The sequence below is a fragment of the Saccopteryx leptura genome, chromosome 6 (assembly GCF_036850995.1).
Source record: "Saccopteryx leptura isolate mSacLep1 chromosome 6, mSacLep1_pri_phased_curated, whole genome shotgun sequence".
Classification (NCBI taxonomy): Eukaryota; Metazoa; Chordata; class Mammalia; order Chiroptera; family Emballonuridae; genus Saccopteryx; species Saccopteryx leptura.
In genome coordinates this window covers 131993728-132015073 of record NC_089508.1, presented here as the reverse complement: position 1 = coordinate 132015073, position 21346 = coordinate 131993728, and the positions used below count along the sequence as shown (strand labels likewise).

The following is a 21346-nucleotide window of genomic DNA, read 5'->3' as shown; positions in this document are numbered from 1 at the left end:
TTTGATTGGATTGTTTGTCTCCTGGTATTGAGTTTTACAAGTTCTTTATAAATTTTGATTATTAACCCCTTATCAGACTTATTGTCAAATATATTCTCCCATTGTGTAGTTTGTCTTCCCCGAGCCTGACTCATGCAGCTCATCACTTCTCAGCTGTTGTTGCTGAATATTGCTTTGTCCAGATTCATGGTTTTTACTCGCACCTCCTATTAGATTGTGTTGATATTTTCACTTTGTCTAATGTTTTTAAAATCTCTGCTTTGTCTTTTACATCACTTTCTCTCTTTGTGTTTTATCTGAAAGTTGTGCCTCTGCCGTTCCAGTTCTCAAGTCTAACTAGTTGTTTAATAATGTATTTGTTTCAGCGGTAGAGCGTCGGCCTAGCGTGCGGAGGACCCGGGTTCGATTCCCGGCCAGGGCACACAGGAGAAGCGCCCATTTGCTTCTCCACCCCTCCGCCGCGCTTTCCTCTCTGTCTCTCTCGTCCCCTCCCGCAGCCAAGGCTCCATTGGAGCAAAGATGGCCCGGGCGCTGGGGATGGCTCTGTGGCCTCTGCCCCAGGCGCTAGAGTGGCTCTGGTCGCAACATGGCGACGCCCAGGATGGGCAGAGCATCGCCCCCTGGTGGGCAGAGCGTCGCCCCTGGTGGGCGTGCTGGGTGGATCCCGGTCGGGCGCATGCGGGAGTCTGTCTGACTGTCTCTCCCTGTTTCCAGCTTCAGAAAAATGAAAAAAAAAAAAAAAAAAAAAAGAAAAAATAATGTATTTGTTGAACTTTCCATTTCTATATTTTTTTAATGTATAGCTGTTCCACATGGCCATTTTTCATCTCTGCCTGTTCTTCTGTTTTTTTTTCCCATGGTTTCAATTCCTTCTTTTGATTTTAATAATTTTTTTTCTTTTTTCTTTTTTTTACACAGAGAGTCAGAGAGAGGGATAGACAGGGACAGAGAGATGAGAAGCATCAATCATTAGTTTTTCGATGTGCATTGCGACACCTTAGTTGTTCATTGATTGCTCTCTCATATGTGCCTTGACCGTGGGCCTTCAGCAGACTGAGTAACCTCTTGCTCGAGCCAGGTGACCTTGCGTCCAAGCTGGTGAGCTTTTGCTCCAACCAGATGAGCCCGCGCTCAAGCTGGCGACCTCTGGGTCTTGAACCTGGGTCCTCAGCATCCCAGTCCGATGCTCTATCCACTGTGCCACCGCCTGGTCAGGCCCTGATTTTAATAATTTTTAACATGTGTTTTCTATCAAACTATTTTAGTATCTGAAGAGTTTGTGGTTTCATCTTACTGTTTCTTATGTCTGCTGACTTTTGTTCATGAGGGGGTTATTTATGTAGTTGAGTAATTAAAAAAATATTTTGTGCTTATATTAAACCTAACTTTAGCTCTGAAAATCCTGTGTGGCCTGGGTTGAGGGCATGTCCCTCAAGAGGGGTTTTGTGTTTCCTTCTGCTGTTGCCCCAGCGGGGCCGCCAGTCCAGCACCCCTTTCTGTGCCTATGTCTCAGTTTAGGGATCCTGAACCACAAGCATAGTACACATTTGAACTCCAGACCAATATACACAGTAGGTCCATGGTTTTGAATTCCTAGGGGAGCCTTTTTCTCCCCTCCAGATACAGTCAGATGTCTTTCCTGGTTTCTCTCAGCCAACAGGTCCTCTCTAGAGCCCATGATCCTCAAGGATGCATCCCTGTAAATGGCTCTAATTTATCAGTCTCAGTGTATAATTCCCATCTTGCTTTGGGCTGAACCAAAGTGGCAGCCATGGGATCTCTGTCTTGTTTCTTGTCTGAGAGGGCACAGTTTTAATATTTTACCGTGAAGAACATTTGCTATAGACCTTCATCTCTGAAAATTAGGAAAGTTTCTATTTCTACTCTGCAAAGAGGAAACCATAAATGTGAATAACCTTCGAATTTTTTCAGTGCCTTTTCTACATCTCTTTAAATACTCTTATGTTTTCCTCCTTTAATCTGAAAATGCGGTCAACTACTTTTTCCTAATGTTAAATCAACTGCATTTTTGGGATTAATCCAGCTTGGTCATAATGCATTATCCTTTCTTTAAGTTGCAGTATTCAGTTTGCTGATACTTTATTTAGGGTTTTGGTATCTTTATTATGAGTAAAAGAGGCTTATAATTTTACCTTTCTTAATCTTGTTAAGTTTTTGTATAAAAGAGTTATTCTAGCATCATAAACTGAATTGGGACTCTTTGATTTTGAGAGGTTATCTTCTTGCTTTTTCTTTTCTCTCCCTCTTCCTGGTCGGTGACTCTGTACCCTGGGTTCTGCCCCTTTGGCATGCTCAGGTAGAGGTTTGCAGTTGATAAGTCTCTATGGCGATGTCGTGTATTGTTCTTCAGTCTTGTTGGCAGTTGAGGCTCATTAGCATTTATAGGCTCTGCCAGTGAAAGTCCGTGTTCCTGGAGCCTTTCTCCTAGTCTTTCCTTCCTCAATTAGTAGCCTGATAATCTAGCTATGGGGTTGCTGCTGCCTCTGCCTGGATAGTAAGAGGCTCAAAGAGCTGGCAACTCCCCACTCTATTCCCACTCAGCACACGGCTCTGGGTAAGGCTCAGTCAGTCAGAGCTGCTAGCATAATCAGGCGGGGCTTCTGCCCACTCAAAGACCTCTGGCTCTGCCACTCTGTGAGATAGCACGGGCGGGCACTGCCGAGGCACTCGGAGGAATCTCTCGCTCACTATCTGTGCACGCAGACCAGGATATCAGGTCAGCAGTCTCACCTGAGTGAAACCCCCACCCACACGGAAAAGTTCCAGCATTGGAATTGGCTCTCGCTCCGTCCCCGTGCTCGGCTTTCCCAGGGCTCTGGGTCGGCCCGGAGATTCTGCTTTTGGCCCACACAGAGGCCTCTGACTCTGCCTCTCTGTGGGATAACATGGGCGCCCACTCTCGGGGCTTTGGAAGGAATCTCTAGCCCACTATCTGCGCACCCTGACCAGGAGATCGGGGAAAATGGCTGCCCCGCTTGTCTTTCTTTGTCTGGGTTTTGCACAAGTTTTAGCTTGTATTGCCCGGGTTGCCAAAGGAACAGTTTTTCCTTGGCCTGGATCTCTGTGCCACAGCCTGGTTCGGCCGTTTGTGCCGTGGCCTGGATCTATTCACCCCCTTTGCCCGCCTTAGTTTCTATATTCTCAGTTCCCAGTGAAAGCCGCCCTGTTTAGGTTATTGAGGAAGGCAGAGCATTTCTTACTCCCTATTTCCTTCGGGGTTTCATTATATATTTAGCCAATTTTTTGCTCGACCATACCTTCGGGTGTATTGAGAAACATCTGGAGGCTCCAAGGATAGGTTTTTCTGTTTCTGGTTGAACATCTTGTTGAGTTTTGGGGGAGATTTATTGGTATCGCTTCCTACCGCGCCATTACTCTGATGTCATCTTCACTGAGACATCTTTAGACTGGTCTCGAGGCTTAAAGATTCTGGCAGCAGGCGAGTGATTTGAGTTGGGTCTGCCGATGTGACAACGATCTCTGGGGGACCATTTCCCTGTTCTCCTCAGCACTGAGGCACTTCCCTTGATAGCCCCTGGGGCTTTGTGGCGATGAACTAGCTGACTCCTCGTGCACCTCAGGCTGGGGGGTGCCCCTCGGAAGTCCCTGCTTCCTGCGGGAGAAGGTATCCTGCTCCCAGAGCTCCACCTGGAGCAGATCCTGCCCATTTCCATGTGAGGCCATTGGAATAAAAGCCCAGGTTTGCCTGGATTGACAGCCCCAGGAAAATGGCAGCATCATGGTCTGGCTTCCATGTCTGCGTTCTCACTTATGGAAATAAGTGAGAACTCTCTTCCTGCCTCCTTGATATTTAACAAGATGTTCTCTTAAAAACTTTTTTTATCAATATTTTTAGTGGTAGAACTGTTACAGTAGTCTAATCTGCCACATGCTCAGCAAGGGAAGCCTGACCGTTGTTCCCGAGGTTGGGCTGGGTGCGGCATTTCTCTGTGGCGGCCCATGGGAGAGGTGCAGGCGGCTGAGGGGATGACTCCATCAGCTTTCCATTGGTCCTCACCTGTTTGTTTTCCTTCCATGAGTTGCATGGGAAGGATTGGGCAGGTTCTGCCCTGTCATCATGGCTTCCGCCCGGGGGATGAGCATATCCCCCGAGAGTGCCCCTGTTCACCAGAGACATGAGTCCCTCTCAATCCTTGCCTGCCCCACAGGGAGTAGAGTGGATGGGAAACCACCGCTCTTTGCCCTGCACCTGTGCGACTCATGAGTGGGTGTCAATGACAGATTTCTCTTAATACTGTATTAATGTGAGGCACACAGCCCATTGTAGAGATTTTAGAAAGTACACATAACATAGAAGGAAACCAGATCTGCTTATAATCCCAGAATTCAGTAGTTAACATTTGGGTCTATTTCCCCCTAGTATTAATTTACAAAAATGAGAATATACAGCCTGAGTTGTCTTATGTTGTGAAGCAATATTAGTGTGGGTGCCTTGCGGTAGGTCAGCGAGTGCTGACCCAGATTACCCTGGGGTTTTCAGAGAGCCGGATGGGGTGAGCACCAGGCTGCAGTTCCTTTGCAGTTTCCCTGGGGCCTCCCTCAGTTCTATTTCTGGTGCTCCGGGGATGCTGGACATCTTGTTGTTGGTCTCTCTGGGGGTGCATTCTGCCCGTTGCACACAGTGTGGGTCCTATTGGTTGTCATTTTCCATACCTTCTTCCTTGGCTGATCAGGATACTGCCCAGCAGTCCTGCTCTGGTAACTGGATAGATTTCACTTTGGCTGGAAACTGCTTGCAGAGATGAACTCAGATGGCCAGTGGCCTCGGAGAAGTGGGAGTTAAAGAAACAAACTAATTTTCTTTGGATAGATAAAGATGGTATCTTAGGACACATAAAGATGGTATCCATTTAGACCTAAATAAAATATAATGTATTATTGAATAAATATTTAATTTTTAAAACTTTAGCCTGACTAGGCGGATATCCACTGCAGTGGATAGAGTGTTAGACTGGGATGTGGAGGACCCAGGTTCAAAATCCCAAGGTTGCCAGCTTGAGCGTGGGCTCATCTGGTTTGAGCAGAGATCACCAGCTTGAATCCAAGGTCACTGGTTTGAGCAAGGGGTCACTGGTTCTGCTGTAGCCCCCCCCCCCTACCCCAGTCAAGGCACATATGAGAAAGCAGTCAATGAACAACTAAGGTGCCACAACAAAGAATTGATGCTTCTCATCTATCTCCCTTTCTGTTTGTCTATCCCTATCTGTCCCCCTCTCTCTCTCACACACACAAAAAACCCAAAAACAAAACAAAACAAAAAAACAACAAAAAATATTGAGATTCAGGCCCAGCCAGCCTGGCTAACAGAATTGTGGCTCTGCGGCCATCTGCCAGCCACCATCAATTTTCCTTCATGCTTGCTGGTGCTCTGCGGGTCAGGGGTGACCCTGGTTCTGTCTAGTCTTTTCTCCTCAGACCTGTGCTGACCCTATTTATAGACCCCTATTTCTCTCCTGTATGAGTGGTCCCTTCTCTCTGGGCAGCTCATTCTCAGTTCTTTGTCTGGGTCCCTGTAGCCCCGCTTGTTTGGACACCTCTCTCCTACCTGTCTCCTGCCATGTAGCCCCTGATGGAGGCTCCTCTCTGGCCTCAGAGTCCTGGGGTTCTGTGCTCAGAGGGAAGGACATGTACCAGGGTCGTCTGTCAGCTTCTGCCTGCCTCGTCTGTGGGCATCAGCTTTCTCTCTGACTCCAGGGCTTCCTAAAGACAGCAGCCTCCAGGCAGAATGACCCCAGGCATGGGTGGCTCAGAGCCTGAGCTTCAAGGCACTAGAGGACAGTCACTGGTCTTGGTGGCATCTTCTTTTTCTCTCTCCACTTAGCCTGGACACTCTGAGCCTCCAGAGCCCCTGCTGGGAAGACACTCCTTAGAGCCCAAAGGATGCTCTCTCTTTCTATAACAACATAAGCACCCCACTACACAGCCTCTCCACCTGGGGCCGCACTATGTGCAGTGACTCCCCTCATGTTCTGTCACGCCTGTGTTCTTGCTGTGCTTTCTCAGGTCAGCCCTTTGCCTTTGTTGTTCCTGTCAGGGGGCAGGCTCTCACCCCACTGTCCTTCACATGGGCCTTCCCACTGTCTTCCATATCACTTCATCCAGAAAGCTGCTTCTGACCAAGCCCTCCTGCAGGCCCCCTTGGTGACTGTGGGTGCCAGTGGTTCTTCTTGGGTCCATTTGACTCCTGCAGACTGTGGGTGCTGTGTGGGCAGGACCTGGGCACAAAGATGATTCTTGGAAAATGATGATTGAACAGGGGAGTGGTGCATTGTGAAGGCTGTGGAGGAGTCTGTGGGAAAAGCCAAAGAGTCTGCCCTCCTCCCAGGTCTCCCAGACCTGGGCATGGGGGGGTCGGGCCCAAGCACTTTGCTTCTCTCTGAGTGGCCTCATCAGGAGGAAATGGGCAAAACACAGGCTAAAGGATTGTGGCAGGCTACATCTTTGCTGCCCACCCCCAATCCCAACACCCAGCGTCCTGGGGCTTATGAGTGGAAAGGAGATGCCTAGAGTGTGTGTGGTGAGGAGACCAGCATCTGGGCAGTGAGCAAACGGACTCCTGCTGTCTGCTTTCTACCAAGAGCTTGTGATTCTAATCAGATGCATTTCCTCTTGCCTGAGGTCACTGGCCAGACCCCCATATCTGAAGGGCTAGTATGGACCATTCTTCTCTTGAGACAGAAGTTAGAATAGAGCAGAGCTCCTACTATGTGTGGCTGCCACCACCCAGGGGCTCTGCAAGGAAGGGAGGCTGGAGCAGCTGTGGTTCAGCCTTTTCATCGAGGTGGGCATTGCAGATAGCAGGTTTAGTGGTTAAGAGTATGACTTTTGGCCAAACAGACTTGAATTTCAACCCTGGCAGTGTTGTTCTGAGCCTGTTTTCTCTTCTATAAAATGGAGCTAATAGCACCACCTGCCTTGTTGGGGTATTATAAGGTTTAAGACAGATGCTTAGTAAGTGCTTATCACAGAGCTTGGCACATTAACAGGTTACTCCCCTAAAAGAAAGGGGGAGGGGAGTGACATTTTGTTTATGTCATTGTGATAATTTTATGTGTCAACCTGGCTAGGCTACAATACCTCGATAGATACTCAAACACTATTCAAGCTATCCCTGTGGAAGTACTTTTTGTTAATGAGATTAACATTAAAATCAGTAGACTTTGAGTGAAGCAGGTTATCCATCATAGTGTGAGTGGGCCTCATCTAATCAGTGGGAGGCATTGAGAGAGAAAGACTGAGCTCTCCTGAGGAAGGGGGAATTTAGCTAAGAAACTGTCTTTGGGATTGAAATGCAGCTCTTCCCTGGTTCTCCAGCTGCCAGCCTACTCTGCAGATTTTGGGCTTCAAGTGTGTACAATTGCATGAACCAGTTCCTTAACTCAATCACTTTCTCTCCCTCCCTCTTTCCACACACACACCTACACCTATTGGTTGTATGTCTCCCGAGAACCTGTACTAATGGTCCTGGTGCAGTGGACTGGAAGCTCACCAAGGGCAGGGGTGGTCTTTGTCTCTCTATTCCTTGTACTTAGCACAGTTCTGGTTCTGCATCAGTAGCCTAGTGGTTACCGAACACGTTATGCATTCTACAGCGTAGCTGGAACATTGGCCCCACTGACAACCCAGCTGACTGGAGTCAAGAATGGATTAGAATCTGGGGATTGTGGTGAATTTGAGAGTGTTGCCAAGACAGTTTTGGTAAGTTTTGAAACAGATAGTGGTTTAAGCTAAAACTTCAACATGTGGAAAAACTTCAGGGTTCAGGTGCTGGCCTTTGTCCAGCTCTCCCGACCAGGCCAGAACCGGGGCCATCTCACTCTGTCGTGACCCTATACTGGTCCTGGAGAAGGGCCCCCGAGTGGCCCTGCCTGAGCCAGCTGTCATTTTAACAACCTCCAACAGACTGGCACCAGAAAAAGGTAACTTTTCTCTGGTTTTATTGTAAAATCCTCAGAAAAAGAGCATTTACAATGACAGTCCTTGATGATAATTTGTGAATCATCTTTATATCAAGTGGTACTGCAAATGCACGGTGTGTGCAATCCTGCATAATACGTCAAAGTAAACACAAACTTATTTCAGATGCCACATACACTTACAGTATCGGTACAAATTTCTACTAAAGTTGATGTATTAAAAATAATTTATATATATTTTATAAATAAGGAAAAATTCACATGTATAGTAATTACAGGAGGCCTTTTGAGAAATACCGGTGATTACAGAAAATATATTTTGGAGTCTACACAACTGCTCAAAATAATGTAATCTACCTTGATGTAGAGATTGGGAAGTGCTCTGAGGTGGGGAGGGGTGAGACTCTGTACGGGACAATGGTGTGTGTATGACTTCATATCTTGAGGGTCATTTAGCTACACTACAGCAGAAAACAGTGTGTGTGACCTCCCAGCAAAACTCCATGCCCAGTTCTGCTTTTAGTCACCTCATACGGCCTTCAGAAACCATGAGCAGTAGGGGAAGGCAGGGTGCGAGGGGCCAGGCCAGGAAGGGGGAGGGGGCTGGTCAGTGGGGGTGTGGGCCATGGGGCTCCACAGAAGGGTGTGCTATGGCTCTGGGGTGGGTGACTTGCAGACCTGTTGTCCCACCTCTCTGAAGCAGCCGATGGAGCAAGGGACCAGTAACTCTTAAACCTACAGCATATGTCACTCTGGGCAGTGGACGAAGGTTTAGATTTAGTAAATTTTCTCATTTGAGAGCTCTTGGGCCCTGTAACCAGCCAATACCGGTTGCCCTTCCTTAGAAATGAAGCTCTGATCTTGAAGAGGCCCCCAAAAGACAGCATTCTTTGATCCTGCCATGGTGACATATGGAGAGCATGTGTCCCCTGGCTGGGGGTAGGGCGTGTCAACGGTTACTGCTTTGTGGAATGCAGGCTAAGCCCTCTAGAGCCCTCTAGGTCATGGCCCATTCTCTGGGGCCACAGGGGAAAGAGATGGTTCCATATTAGTTAGGGTGAACTTGAAAAGGGGTGTGTGTGAATTGTGGATTTGAAAAAAAATAGTCCATGCTCAATACTCTGATGCTGGTTAAAGAAGCCTTGCTGTGAATTTTGGAGACCAATCCCCCTTCTCGCAGTATTTTCTGTAATTTCACGGATCGGGTTTGGTTCAGTTCCCACTGGCTCCAAAGTGCGAGTGTGACTGAGCTTGCTGGGCTCCCATTGACTGCTGCTGGCTGCTGGTTGCTGCCTGAACCCTGCAGGCCCAGGGCAGGTGCCCAGGTCCCCCAGTGTGCTGGCTGGTCAGCTGTTGGAGACCAAAGCAGGAAGTGGGTTGCATTCTGCCAGATGTTTGGGGTCTTGTAGCCACACCTTGAGGATAGCCACTATGAATTTTCCCCTTAAAAATTTTAAGCACCTCTGTCCTGTGATCTCTATGATTCTGGAGAGAAATCAAAGCAGCTAGTGACTTTCTTGAACAACTGTTTTGTCTACATGCCAGTCTGGGAGGAAAAAAACAGTAGCATCTGGCCCTAAGAGGGACTTTTTGTGCCCCAAACCAGGGAAGCAGCATGGGCAAAAGAAGCTCAGGGGCAGGGGACTGGTGTGTGGTGGTGAGGTCAGTTGCCTTTTGAGTTGTAGGAGCAGGAGGCACAAGGCACAGGAAGGAAGCAGGAAAAGCCGAGAATAAAACTGGAACAAAGGGAGGTGTAGCTTAGATCTTCTCAGGATGAGGCCTGGCTCAGATGTCATAATCTCTATTCCTGGTGACAGTTTCTGTCTGATAATAGCTGACTTTCCTGATGGTTCTGAGTCCTCTCTCGTCTTGGTCATCTTAACTCCAAAGGGCTGCAAGCATTCTGGGGGGGTGTGTGATTCTGGGCAGCAAGGGGCTGTGTCCCAAAGGTTCTGACTGCACTTGGACTGGGAGCAGGGTCTTGGGTGGGGGAGGATGGCAGAGGACTCCATGTCAGCATTGTTATCATTCACGTCACCTGTCTGGCCTCCTGGCATGGGGGACAGTGCTCTGGTGGTGCTGGATGCAGGGAGGAAATGTGAGGTAGATTGGTGCACGTGCAGGAGGGAGGTGGGCGTGGAGTCAGCTCTCATGGAGGCTGGCTTCTGCAGGGGAGGATCAGAGAGAGCAAGCGGTGGGGTATGGTGGTGGAGAGGGTCAGCCTCTGTGGTATTTGAATAAAACACATTCTGAGAAATCAACCGGTTACTTTTTAAGCCCCTTGTAGAAAAATATATGCAGAATGAATGTTTCACATCTCAGTTCTGAAATCACCTTTAGTTCACAGGTTAGTGGTCAACAGACAACAGGAAGTGGTGGCTGCACAAAGCCAACTCCAGGCTGCTTTCCTGCATGAAGTCTCAGCCATTACTGTTCTATGGGGCAGCAGGTGGTTCTCTGCATTATTTGGGGTTGAAAGCTGTCCTCCAAGACACCTGCCTGAAGCTGGGAGCCCTTTCTGCACAGAAGAGTAGGGAGGTGGAAGAGGGCCAGGTTCGGGGTGAGAATGGCAGAGACGGAGCTTGTATGTCTGATGGTGTTATTCCTAGATCACAGTACTGGAGCTTGGTGGCCGTGGTTGGCTCAAGCCAAGTCTTCAAAGGGCTCTTCTGGCTGCTTTCCGGGGGTTGGAGTAAGTAGTAGGACCCATGAATGACTTGGAGACTTTAGAAGTCTCGGCCAGCCCAGGCATGGTTTGCTGAGTCAGGGTTGCTGGGGCTGCTTGGCATTTGCAACATTGTGTGTGGTCCGGGCCCAGGCCTACCTGTGCAGAAAGTCCATAGTCTTCTAAAAACAGACAAATCCCTCTTCCTACCAGCCATCTGTGGGTAGCTGGGTGGGCTTTTGGACCCAGAGCCTCCATGTGGGCTCACTAGGGCAAGAGAATGACGGCCTCCATTTCAAATGCTCAGTATCACAGGTGTAGATTGTTTCTTATTTCAAAAAGAAAGAAAAATTTGAATTTTTGTGCAATTTTATTTCAAACTTCAGTAATGTTGAAATAGTTCTTTATATAAGTGGCTTTTTTGGTGATTGTTTTGGTAAAGTAAATACTCCTTTAATGTGAACTATTAGCAGTTAATTGATCTTTTGTGTTCATTAAAAGGATTGCTAGCTAGGTTTGCTTCAAGCCCACCTGTTGTGATGACTTCTTACCCCAGTGGGTTTCAGATTGTGTTCCATGAGCCTCTTCTGGGGCCATCCTGTCCTTGGCCTCCCTCCCAAGCAGTTCTGCTGAAAAACATTTACCCGTGGCCTTTGTAAATTTCCAGATTTCAGTTTTTAGACCTGTGATTCCTTTCTCCAATTCAATAGAGTCTGGCAGATGGGCAGGGAGACTGAAACTGGCCGTCTTTTATAACTGCACAGTGAGGACAATAAGAGGCAGATATGCTCTTCCGACACACTGGGAATGGGAGGACTCAGTCGTGGAGAAAAGCAGCTGCTGCAGAAGTCACTCCCTGGTTAAAAGGCCAGTTGGTTTCGGTTTGGTCTTTTTCTTAGGAATCCTGGAACCCAGAGGCACTGACGTTTAGGCCGGCAGTCAGTGGGCTCTTCCTCAGGAAGGCTCAGGACTTCTTTTTCCAGAGGCTGCCACAATTTAGATTTTCCCAAAGGGTGAAATTCATGAAAGTTGGGGAATTTTTTTTTTTTTTTAATTCAGTGAGAGGAGGGGAAGTGAGACAGATTCACCTGGCAAGCCCACTAGGGGGCGATGCTCTACCCATCTGTAGTGTTGTTCCATTGCTCAGCAACCAAGCTTTTCTTGGTGACTGAGGTAGAGGTCATGGAGCCATCCTCAGTGCCCAGGGCTAACTTGTCCTGGCTGCAGGAAGGGAAGGGAGAAAGAGAGAAGAGGGGGAGGGGTGGGAAAGCAGATGGAGCACTTCTCCTGTGTGCCCTGACCAGGAATCAAACCCAGGACATCCACATTCTGGGCTGACACTCGACCACTGAGTCAACCAATCAGGGCTGAAAGTTGGGGGATATCAATGATAAATGTGGGAGTTTGGAAGTAAATGTGTCAAGAGATTGAGGCACGAATAAAAAGGAAGGATAAGATCCATCCATCTCAGCAATTGTGAAACAATGATAGCCCCCCCCCCCCCCCCAAGGGAGGCAGGGAGAGAGAGACAGGATCATCAAGTTGCTCATGTACCCTAACTGGGGAATTGAACTGGCAACCTCCGCACTTCAGACAATGCTCCAACTGAGCTATCCAGCCAGGGCTTAAATTTTTATTTTTAGAGAGATAGAGGAAGGGAGAGAGAGTGGAGAGGGAAGGGAAGTATTCATCTGTTGTTCCACTCAGTTGTGCACTCATTGGCTGCTTCCCATGTGTGCCCTGGCTGGGATCAAACCTGTAACCTTATTGTTTTGGGATGAACCTCTTAACTGACTGAGCTAACCAGCCAGGGCTGATATTAGGTTTTTGAAGTCAGTTTCCTCGACCTATACCTACATATTGTACTTTTAAAATCTAAAACGTGAATGTACATGTCTAGGCACACTCCTGGGAGTTGTAGGGACTAGGTACACACCAGAATACTGGCTGATCTCAGGAAACTGGCACAGGTGGGTTGGGCAGTCAGGTGGGAATGAAAGGGAGCTGTGTGTATTTAAAGTGAGGCTGGATGTATGCCCTCCTTTCCCATTCCTCAGCAGCACAGGGAAATCATGGCCATGTTGGCAGGTGGAGGGGGAACAACTAGCTAAGGTGTCTCCCAACACCAAGAGGCTTAAAAAGTGATCATTCAAGCCAGCAATAGGTTTTGGCCATAGACATGAGAGGGAAAGCGGGTATTCTGAGAACCCAGTAGAGTCTCTTCCTTGTTCTTCTGAGAGCCCACCATAGCCAGACACTTAGGAATGATTCAGTAGAATAAGAAACAGCTTGTATCCTTCTGATTCTGAGTTTTGGAGTGTGTGTGTGCTATGGGGGAAAGAGGGGCCCATGTGTAAGAATGCACTCTTACTGTGCTAACTTTGCTGGGATGATGCAGGAATGGGGGTACCAGAGCTGAGTGTAAGGGCCACAGTCAGAAAAGAATTTTTTAAAAGATAGTTGAAGGAACCTGTCTGAACTGCACTCCTATCCTTGGGGTTTCAGCATCGAGTCTGGAGGTCACTATTCTGCAGGCTGCCCACTCCTTGCCAGACAAGCTCAGTCTGCCCTGAACCTGGGCCTGGCTAATAAAATGTTCCCCTTGGAGGGTGAAAAGCTTGCACACAGGGTTTGTCCTGGTCTCTTGGGGTCCCAACCCAGAATGGACTATTTGCCAATGTGGTGGCCTTATCTGCTCTTGGGGGTGTCAGCGCTGTAGGAGACCACTGTCTTTGATGATCACTGTTCTTCTTTCTGGCTGTGGGGTGGTGACTCGCAGAGACTTGGCCTAAGGCAGGGATGAACAGAGCTGGACCTCAGTGAGCGTCTTTCTGCTTACTAGCATTTGAGATTATAAAAAATTATTTTTAATCAAAGTTTCCAAAATAAAGTGAGTGATTTTCCCACCCCCAAGCTGCAAGAAGTCTTATTGGCTCTCTCTCAGGCTTACAATGAGTCAAATGGCAAGAAAAGCAGGAAGCAGCTGCGAAGGAGGAGGGGGTACAGAGAGAGGACAGATGTGGCTCTTGTGCCAGGAGGGGAAACCCCTGCTCCTGGGGGGTCCATGTTTCCAGGCCAGGTTTCAGGCCACCCTAGCAGGGCCAAGTCTGGCTGGATCAGGCGCTAAAGGATAATGACTATGTGAAGGCAACTGACGGAGGTGTCCACCTGTAAAGCAGGAGCTCAGTCCCACGGTGTCCTGGGAAACGTGGTGGGCAGCTGGGCACAGAAATGACTCCTTTACATAGCAGTGTGAGTTCTCATCGTAGCTCAAGGCATACTTCATACTTTCTAATGTAAAAGCCCCACCTTGGTTAGCAGTGCATACCTTAGACTAGGAAACTTGCAAGGAGACCAGTGGCGAACCACAAAGCGAATACAGGTTTTTGCTTTTGTCTGTAAAAATGTACAGGGCGCCTGCTTGGGGCTGCGGTGTCAGGAGGAGGTGGGCTCGGTGGCCCAGGCTCTGCGCTGGTCTCCTTCATACCTCGCCCACCCACACCACTGTGGTTCCCCCCTTTATGCCTGACACCTCACAGCGCAGTGCATTTTGTTGCCCATTGATGAGGAACAGTGACTCCTGGGCTGGCGTGAGGAGGTACTGTCCGAACAGTCCGCTGTCCCTGACGACCCTGCGGGGCCCTCCCCAGGACCAGGCTGGCTCCGCGGGTGGCTCCTTGAAGTTCTTCAGCACGCCCGTCTGCCCTGTGGACAGTTCCAGGAACAGCAGGCCCGGCCTCGCCTGCAGTGTGGCGTACACACAGTACTGGTTGCTGTGGGTGAAGGAGCGCTGGAACGCCACGTCCGAGACGCCCGGGCTTACGTTCAGGTCATAGCGGGTCCTGATCTCCCCTCGTAGTGTGACCTCCTGCACATGCAGCTGGGGACCTGCGGCGGCGGCGCTGATGACAAAGCGCCCGTCCGGGGACATGTGTGGGGTGCCGGTCACGTCACCGTTGGAGCCGACCACGGAGTCCGTGACACTGTCGATCAGCAGCTGTGGAGCAGCAGCCATGGCGCCGTCTCCTCGGCACTGGACGAAGAAGTAGCCGCCCAGGTGGGTGTGGACCATGGCCTGAGGCAAGCAGCCCTGCCTCTGCAGCCCGATGGTCTTGACAGGCATCAGAGTCTCCAGGTCCACTTTGTGAATTGCAGGGTCAGACTTGTTAAAGATGAAGCCGAACCTGGAAGGGGGAGAACCTGAGGTCAGAGGTCGGGAGGCCTGCTGGGGTTGGGGAATCTGTCATCCAGCTCACAGGACTGTAGCCTTTCTCTTTCTGTTATCACAATGCTTCAGTGACCTGACAGTTTGTGGATGGGATCTGCCATTTGCGGGGGATGGCTTCAGCAGTGAGTCATCTATGCGTTCAAACCAGATGAAGAGAGTTACAAAGGGTCCTGTGAGACAGGCCGGTAAGGCAGGACGAGGAACAGGGAAACTAAGACAGAGTTCAACAACCAGGCAGTTTACAGCCATGTAGTAAATTGCAAAATCCTGGCTTCCATAACCAAGGGCACTTAAGAGTAAATGCTTTACTCCTCTCCCTGACCAGAAGGTCAATAATTTAAATCACCCAACTCAGGGAGATAGCAGAAATCTAATTATGCCATTTGTACCAGCCACACCCATGGATGAATTAAGGGAATAAATCTCACTTTGGCATATCAGCATAAAGCTAGTGAATATTCTATTGAGATCCTCCCTGAGACCACCCCTAAACTCTCAGCCTTTAAAACCCACAAGACAGGACCCTGGGCTCTCTCTCTCCTGGAAGCAGGCCTATACCTTCCTCTCCCCTCTCTTCTTCTCCCACAGGCGTGCATCTCCTAAACTCTAGGTGATCCCATGAGACTTGCAACCAGGGGTGCAATGGGCAATGGGCAATGGCAACTCTCCCTGGGTTAACCCCCTGAGCCCGTCTCCAAGGCCCCCTTTTCTCTGATTCCAGTGAGCTGACAGCAGCCCTGCCTAGGCTCTCCTGTTGCTGCTTCTGTCCTAAACTGTAATAAACATACTCTCAAAATCACCTGGACTCCTGTTGTGAAGTCTTCCCTGCAGAAAGTCAAAACCTTACACACTGCAGGCCGGCCCGAGGCAGACCTGCTCTGGCACAGTTCTGTCTAGTAACACCTGGACTGATGCTTTTGTAACATGAAGGTAAAAGTTCTCCCTTAGGGGAGCATGTGAATCAGCTGCCCCGAGGCCTTGTGCCTGTGCCTGGAGGGGAAGGACAAGTGCCCTGCCCTCATGCCACCTGCTGCGAGGACAGAGGAGAGCCTGCATTTTTGCTGTTCTTGGGACTGTGAGTCAGAATTTGAGGCTTGCAGATTCAGTGAAGCAAGCCCGGGTTTCCTATCAGTGCTCCCTCTCCCTGGGAGCAGGAAAAGGCAGCCCCTTCTCTGGCCACATATGTGATGTTGGTGGCGTGAATCCTGGGCAGGGGGGCTGGGAAAGCTTTTACCTTTGTTGCTGGAAAGCTGCTGCTACAGAGTGCCCTGCCCGCTGCAGAACCTGGGGCAAGCTGCTTGCCTGTATAAACTTCTGTGAATTTAAAGAGGGTAGGTCCTTGGAGGTTGTTGGGAGGATTAAATCTAAGAGGAAGCTTTAGTGCAAAGGCTCAGTAGGTGGTAGTCCTGAAAGTCCTCATGGGGGGGGGGGGGCCTTGCTAACTACAGAAAGGTGGCTCCAGGCAGGACTTCCCTTTGATCTGAGAGCCTCTCCTGAATCCCTTGCTCACAGAGGCAGTTTAACTCTGTGTACCCCTACAGGGATAGAGAAAGATTGCTTCCACAATTTTCTCTTGAATAATGGCACCTCGGGGTGAGGAAAATGCCCTCTAAGCATCCATGAAGCCTCCTTAAAGAGCCAGAGCTTGGAAAGAGCAGGAAAGAAAACCCCACTTGGAAAGAATTTGAATGTGAAAGCCACACACATGGGCTGCATAGTGCAGGACGCCCAGCTGAATTCGGCTGCTCTGAGGGGTGTCCCCATTCATAACCACAGTAGAGGCTCTTCCCCAGGCACTGTCTGCAGTGGGGGAGGCTGTAAGGGGGGTCATAAAGTGGTTATTTTCCTTTCTGGGCAAGGATAAACAGGCAAGTCCAATTTTAAAAGTCCAGCATCAGCTTGCAACAATGACTCATTTCTAAAGTGCTTGGTATCAGATTAAAGGAAGGCATAAATAGTGCCACAGGACAACTGGGTTTTGATGACTATAAAGGGCGGGCTTAGTCTTGGCAGTGGTGACTTTACAGAAAGTGTCAGGGGTGCTCTGAAATAAATTGGGAAGGGGAATGGCCAGGCAGGAATGAGGTTTGCAGCTGGGGTCATGGCTGTTATGAATCTGTTCTTTTGAATGGTGGTAGACTAGGCACCCAGGGGGCCTCGTTTCCTTGTGGGCCCCCTGTATGGCTGCTCTGGGGGCTCCCAGAGGAACCATGGGCTGTTAGCAGAGAATGAGGCAGAAAGGGGCACTCAAAGGAGTCTGCACTTTGTTTGACTGCCAATTCCTGGCTGTGTGACCTTGGTCAGTGTCTTAACTTCTTTGAGTCTCAGGTTCCTCATCTGAAAAAAACAGGTTCGAGACCACTTCTATTTTGTGTGTGTGTCTAGCAAGGAGAAGATACTCAATTAACCACTGTCATTTCCCATTTCCTCCTTTCCTCTGCTGTTCTCGCTGTCAGGGTGAGACTTCCTGACCTCACTGGCCCCCGAGGACATTAGGAGCCAGTACCTTCCTAAACTTCAACAATTAAGGACTGGGGATGGATCCATTTCTCTGTCCCTTCCTGATGGGGTCCCAAGCCAGCCCAAGAAGACTAGGAGAGATGGAGACAGGAACAGGCCCCACCCTGGGCACAGGTGCCCCATGCAGGGCACAGCTGGAGCACGCAGTGTGCCTTAGGGCCTTACCAGTGGGTCTCACCTGATGTGATTGATGATGAGGTTAGTTGGGGGAATGAAGAAGTCATCCACTCCTGCAAAGTGTGTGCGGATGAGGTGCTGGCCCTGGCCAGTGCTGGCTTCTGTGATCACCTACAACACAGAGCAGAGTCCTTGTGAGGGCCTGTACTGGGAGAGAGGGGGAGGCTAGAAACCTGGAAACCCCTGTGTGCTCCAGGGAGAGCCTGAGAAGCCTGGCTGCTAGAAAGAGACGATGGGGGGGCAGAGTGGGATGTCACTGGCAGGGACGAGTAAGCGGTGGGACAGGACTGAATGCCTAAATCACTCGCTCCTGCTTGGCCAGGCATGACCTGCTGCACACTGTCAGCTGTGGTGACTCTAGAGTGGGAACTTGCAGGGACCGTGTTGGTCAAATAAGTTTGTAAATATGACATATATGTTTGCTCGCTTTGGGTGTGGGAGACAGGCTGTAAGCTGGCAAAGTCATTATAGCCTAAGGCAGTGGTTCTCAAACTTTTTGAAGTCAGGGCTCATTTAAAATCCTACAAATAATTGTAGGTGTACTATATACAAATTTCTGAGAAATATGTTATAATAATTAAGTCAAATATTAAAGAAAAAATATAAAGTCCAAGTGTGCCTTTATGGTAATTAAACAAAAGAAATATGACAAAATTAAATTTATTTTGACATTAGAAAACATTTTTGTTACATCTTTTGAGTTATACTTTTTAGAATTTGTAAAAAAGAGGGGTTAAAAAAAAACCAAAAAACAAAAAAGTTATCTTTTTATATATATAGGTACATTCTTAGTAAGATTTAGTAAATTCGGCAGGTCCTGGCATGAATGTGTTAAGTTTTTTCATTCTTGTGTTTATGAGAAACATGAGCCTGATGTGTCCTAGCGATTTCTTCAATGTTTGGGCATATATTTGAAAGGCAAACTCTCATTTCCTCATCAATACATTGAAAAATTCCTCTCTTTTTACTCTTAATTGTGTTGAGTGCAGAAAACCCCCACCATACATATCATCTTAACTTTACATCAAACAAAGGATAGAAGAAACTTGCCTCCAGTCTTTCCCGGGAACATGGCGGGTAGTATAAACAATCCAGCACCACAGCTTAACAGCCTTTTGCAACCTAATCAGGCAAGTGAGGTGGGGGGGGGGGGGGTTGGGCAGACCGTCAGCTTACAGCCAATTCCCCACACCTCTGTCCCCCAAAAATCTAAACTCCAAAAACCCTGTTGGTTTTTTGGTCCCCAACAGGCACATATTTCTTTGGAATAGCATAAGGCACACCTGGAAATCTTGTAGGGCACACCAGTGTGCCCTGGTGCACACTTTGAGAACCACTGGCCTAAGGCTTAATCTTAAGACTAAGCCTTTCCCTCCCTTCTAATACTAAGGTCTTCTCAAAACTAAGCTTTTCCCCACACCCTTGACTGTTGCATGATGTGGGGTGGTGCACTCTTATGAGGAATCCCATTTATGCCTCAGATAAGTGGCTTTGTATCAGAGACTTCCTTATTTGTATATTGGCTTAAAGGCTTTAATTTTCTACACTATAAAATGAAGCAGACTAGGGGTTCTCACTCTCTCTTGGTTCCTGCTATCAGCATTGCAGGGCCTCCCTAATCCCTTGCCCTTCATGGGAAAAGCAGGTTTTCTGCTTTTCCCTTGGCTTTTCTTATGGCTTGCCTGTCTTGGAGAGACACCAGTAAACAGAATGGCCCACCATCCTCTGACTCCACCATTTCTTTACTATCTGCCCGAATTCAATGAGAACCTGCATGTACATGGCCACGATGGCGGCCCCTGGCCTTACAGACCGTGTTGGACTTGTGTTTGGGCTTCAGAGAGGGGGTTACCAGAACTGATACTTCACCCTGCTCAGAGACAACATCCCTCACAGCAGGGAAGCCCTGCTTCTCAACACCAGGCCACCCTGGGAGAAAGGAGAGAGCTTTTAAAAAATGAAAATATTAGCCTGTGGAACTGTGTACTGGTTATTTTCCTGTGACACCAGGGGCCTGGGCTGGTCTGCTGGGAGTCTTTGCCACATACTGCTCCCCAAGGCCTGCTCCGAGAGCTGTGACTCCGCTGTTTGTTAGAGAAAGCAGGACCCCGGCAGGGATGCCATTCAGGGATGCTGGCCATACCATTAGACTAGACTGCCAGGGAGAGATTCCAGTGCCCCCAAGAGGACTTGCTGTGAGAAGTAAAGAATTAGGTCTTGTTTGGTACAAATTGGTGGTGGCAGAGCATGGCTGTTTCCCTGGAGGTTACACTTTGTCCCTGTGGACTTGGCAGGAGCTGACCTGAGCCATTTCCTGGTGCATGTCCCTGCTGTGTCTGCCTCAGGGACAGGCATGATAGCACTGCAGGACAGAGCCAAGTGATGCCCGAGGTTTGAGAAAATGAGAGAGTGGGCTGGAGGTCATGCCAGAAGGTTCCCTGTGGTCAGGCTGAGCACTTGTCCATTGGCTACTGAGCCATGGGCCTGGGCAGGCCAGAGAGCCTGACCTGGACAGCCTATGCCCTCTGCCTTCCGTGTGCATGCATCAGCCTCCGACCCCAAGGACAGGGCCCAGAAAGGTGGCTGGATGCAGCCAGGTGAAGAGCTGGGTCAGCTAGTGAGCAATTTTGGCTTGAGAACAAGTTAGCCTCTCTGAGCAGGGCAGGAGGCAGAGGCTAGACCCTGAAGGGGGAGCTAAGATGCTTCTGATCTTTTGATCCTGTTGTTGTGTCTGTGTGGACAGAAGGATCCAGATTTCTGCAGTTTTAGGCCAGGAGAGTCTTGGGTGGGGCTTCATGACCTCTGTAGATTGGTGCTCCGGCCTGTTTTTCCTTTTGTGAATGAGATTGCCTTCTGGCTTCTACTTTTGTGATGAAACAAACAGCACCTGGCTGCCTCCTCAGGAAGGTTTGAGGTTTGAGTATTTTCTGAATCATGTCGCAGGGGTCGTCAAACTTTTTATAAAAACCGCCCACTTTTACAGTGCTGGTCAACCTGGTCCCTACCGTGCAACCAAACAGCGCTGCGATTGGCCCATCATGAAAGCTGGAACGCCCACTAGTGGGCGGTAGGGACCAGGTCTACCAGCACTGCAAAAGTGGGCGGTTTTTATAAAAAGTTTGACGACCCCTGCGGGGGTTGGGTGGGAGAGTCAGCTGGCAGAATGCCAGATTGGAATGATGAGGGCTGTCACTTTTTCTTTTTTTTTAAGATTTTACTTTATTTTTTTTTTAGAGAAAGGAGAAAAGGAGAGAGAGAGAGAGAGAGAGAGAGAGAAAGAAAGAAAGGGGTGGGGAGAGGAGCAGGAAGCTTCAACTCATAGTAGTTGCTTTTCGTATGTGCCTTGACCAGGCACACCCAGGGTTTCAAACCCATGACCTTAGTGTTCTAGGTTGACACCTTACCCATTGAGCCACCACAGGTCAGGCGGCTGTCCCTTTCAATCTGGGGGCAGCTCTATAGTTCTATAGTTACATTATGTTATTTTCCTGAGATTAAAAAAATAACCAAAGGACACTTCCAAGGCAAGTCCATGAGGAAAATCTCAGAGAACTGGGCATGAACGAAGGGTCAGCATTGGGAAACTGGATCTTAAAGCATCTAGAGAGAAATGCCAGAAAATTCCAAGAAGCTATGCAATCCTTGCTTGATAGCAGGTCTGTCATTTTAGCTTATGCTAGAGATGGGAACTTACAGGCTGTCAGTGTTGCTCATGCGTCAGCACTCTGACACCCTGTACCCAGGGGTAACTTCATCAAAATGCAGTACCTCAGGCCACTGAACGGATGTGGGCACGCC

The 21346-nt window shown here is 48.9% G+C and overlaps 1 protein-coding gene across 2 annotated transcripts in view; it reads right to left on the bottom strand.

Annotated features, from left to right (window-relative positions):
• Positions 1 to 7978: 7978 nt before the first annotated feature.
• Positions 7979 to 21346, bottom strand: part of FSTL4 (follistatin like 4) — a 592181-nt gene continuing 578813 nt past the window's right edge. For both annotated transcript variants that reach the window (XM_066388059.1, XM_066388060.1), the window contains 2 exons: positions 17550 to 17659; positions 7979 to 14807 (listed from right to left, as the gene is read on the bottom strand). In XM_066388059.1, coding sequence (XP_066244156.1) covers positions 14105 to 14807; positions 17550 to 17659 — 813 coding nt within the window. In that variant the 3' untranslated portion in view covers positions 7979 to 14104. The remainder of the gene's footprint in view (positions 14808 to 17549; positions 17660 to 21346) is intronic.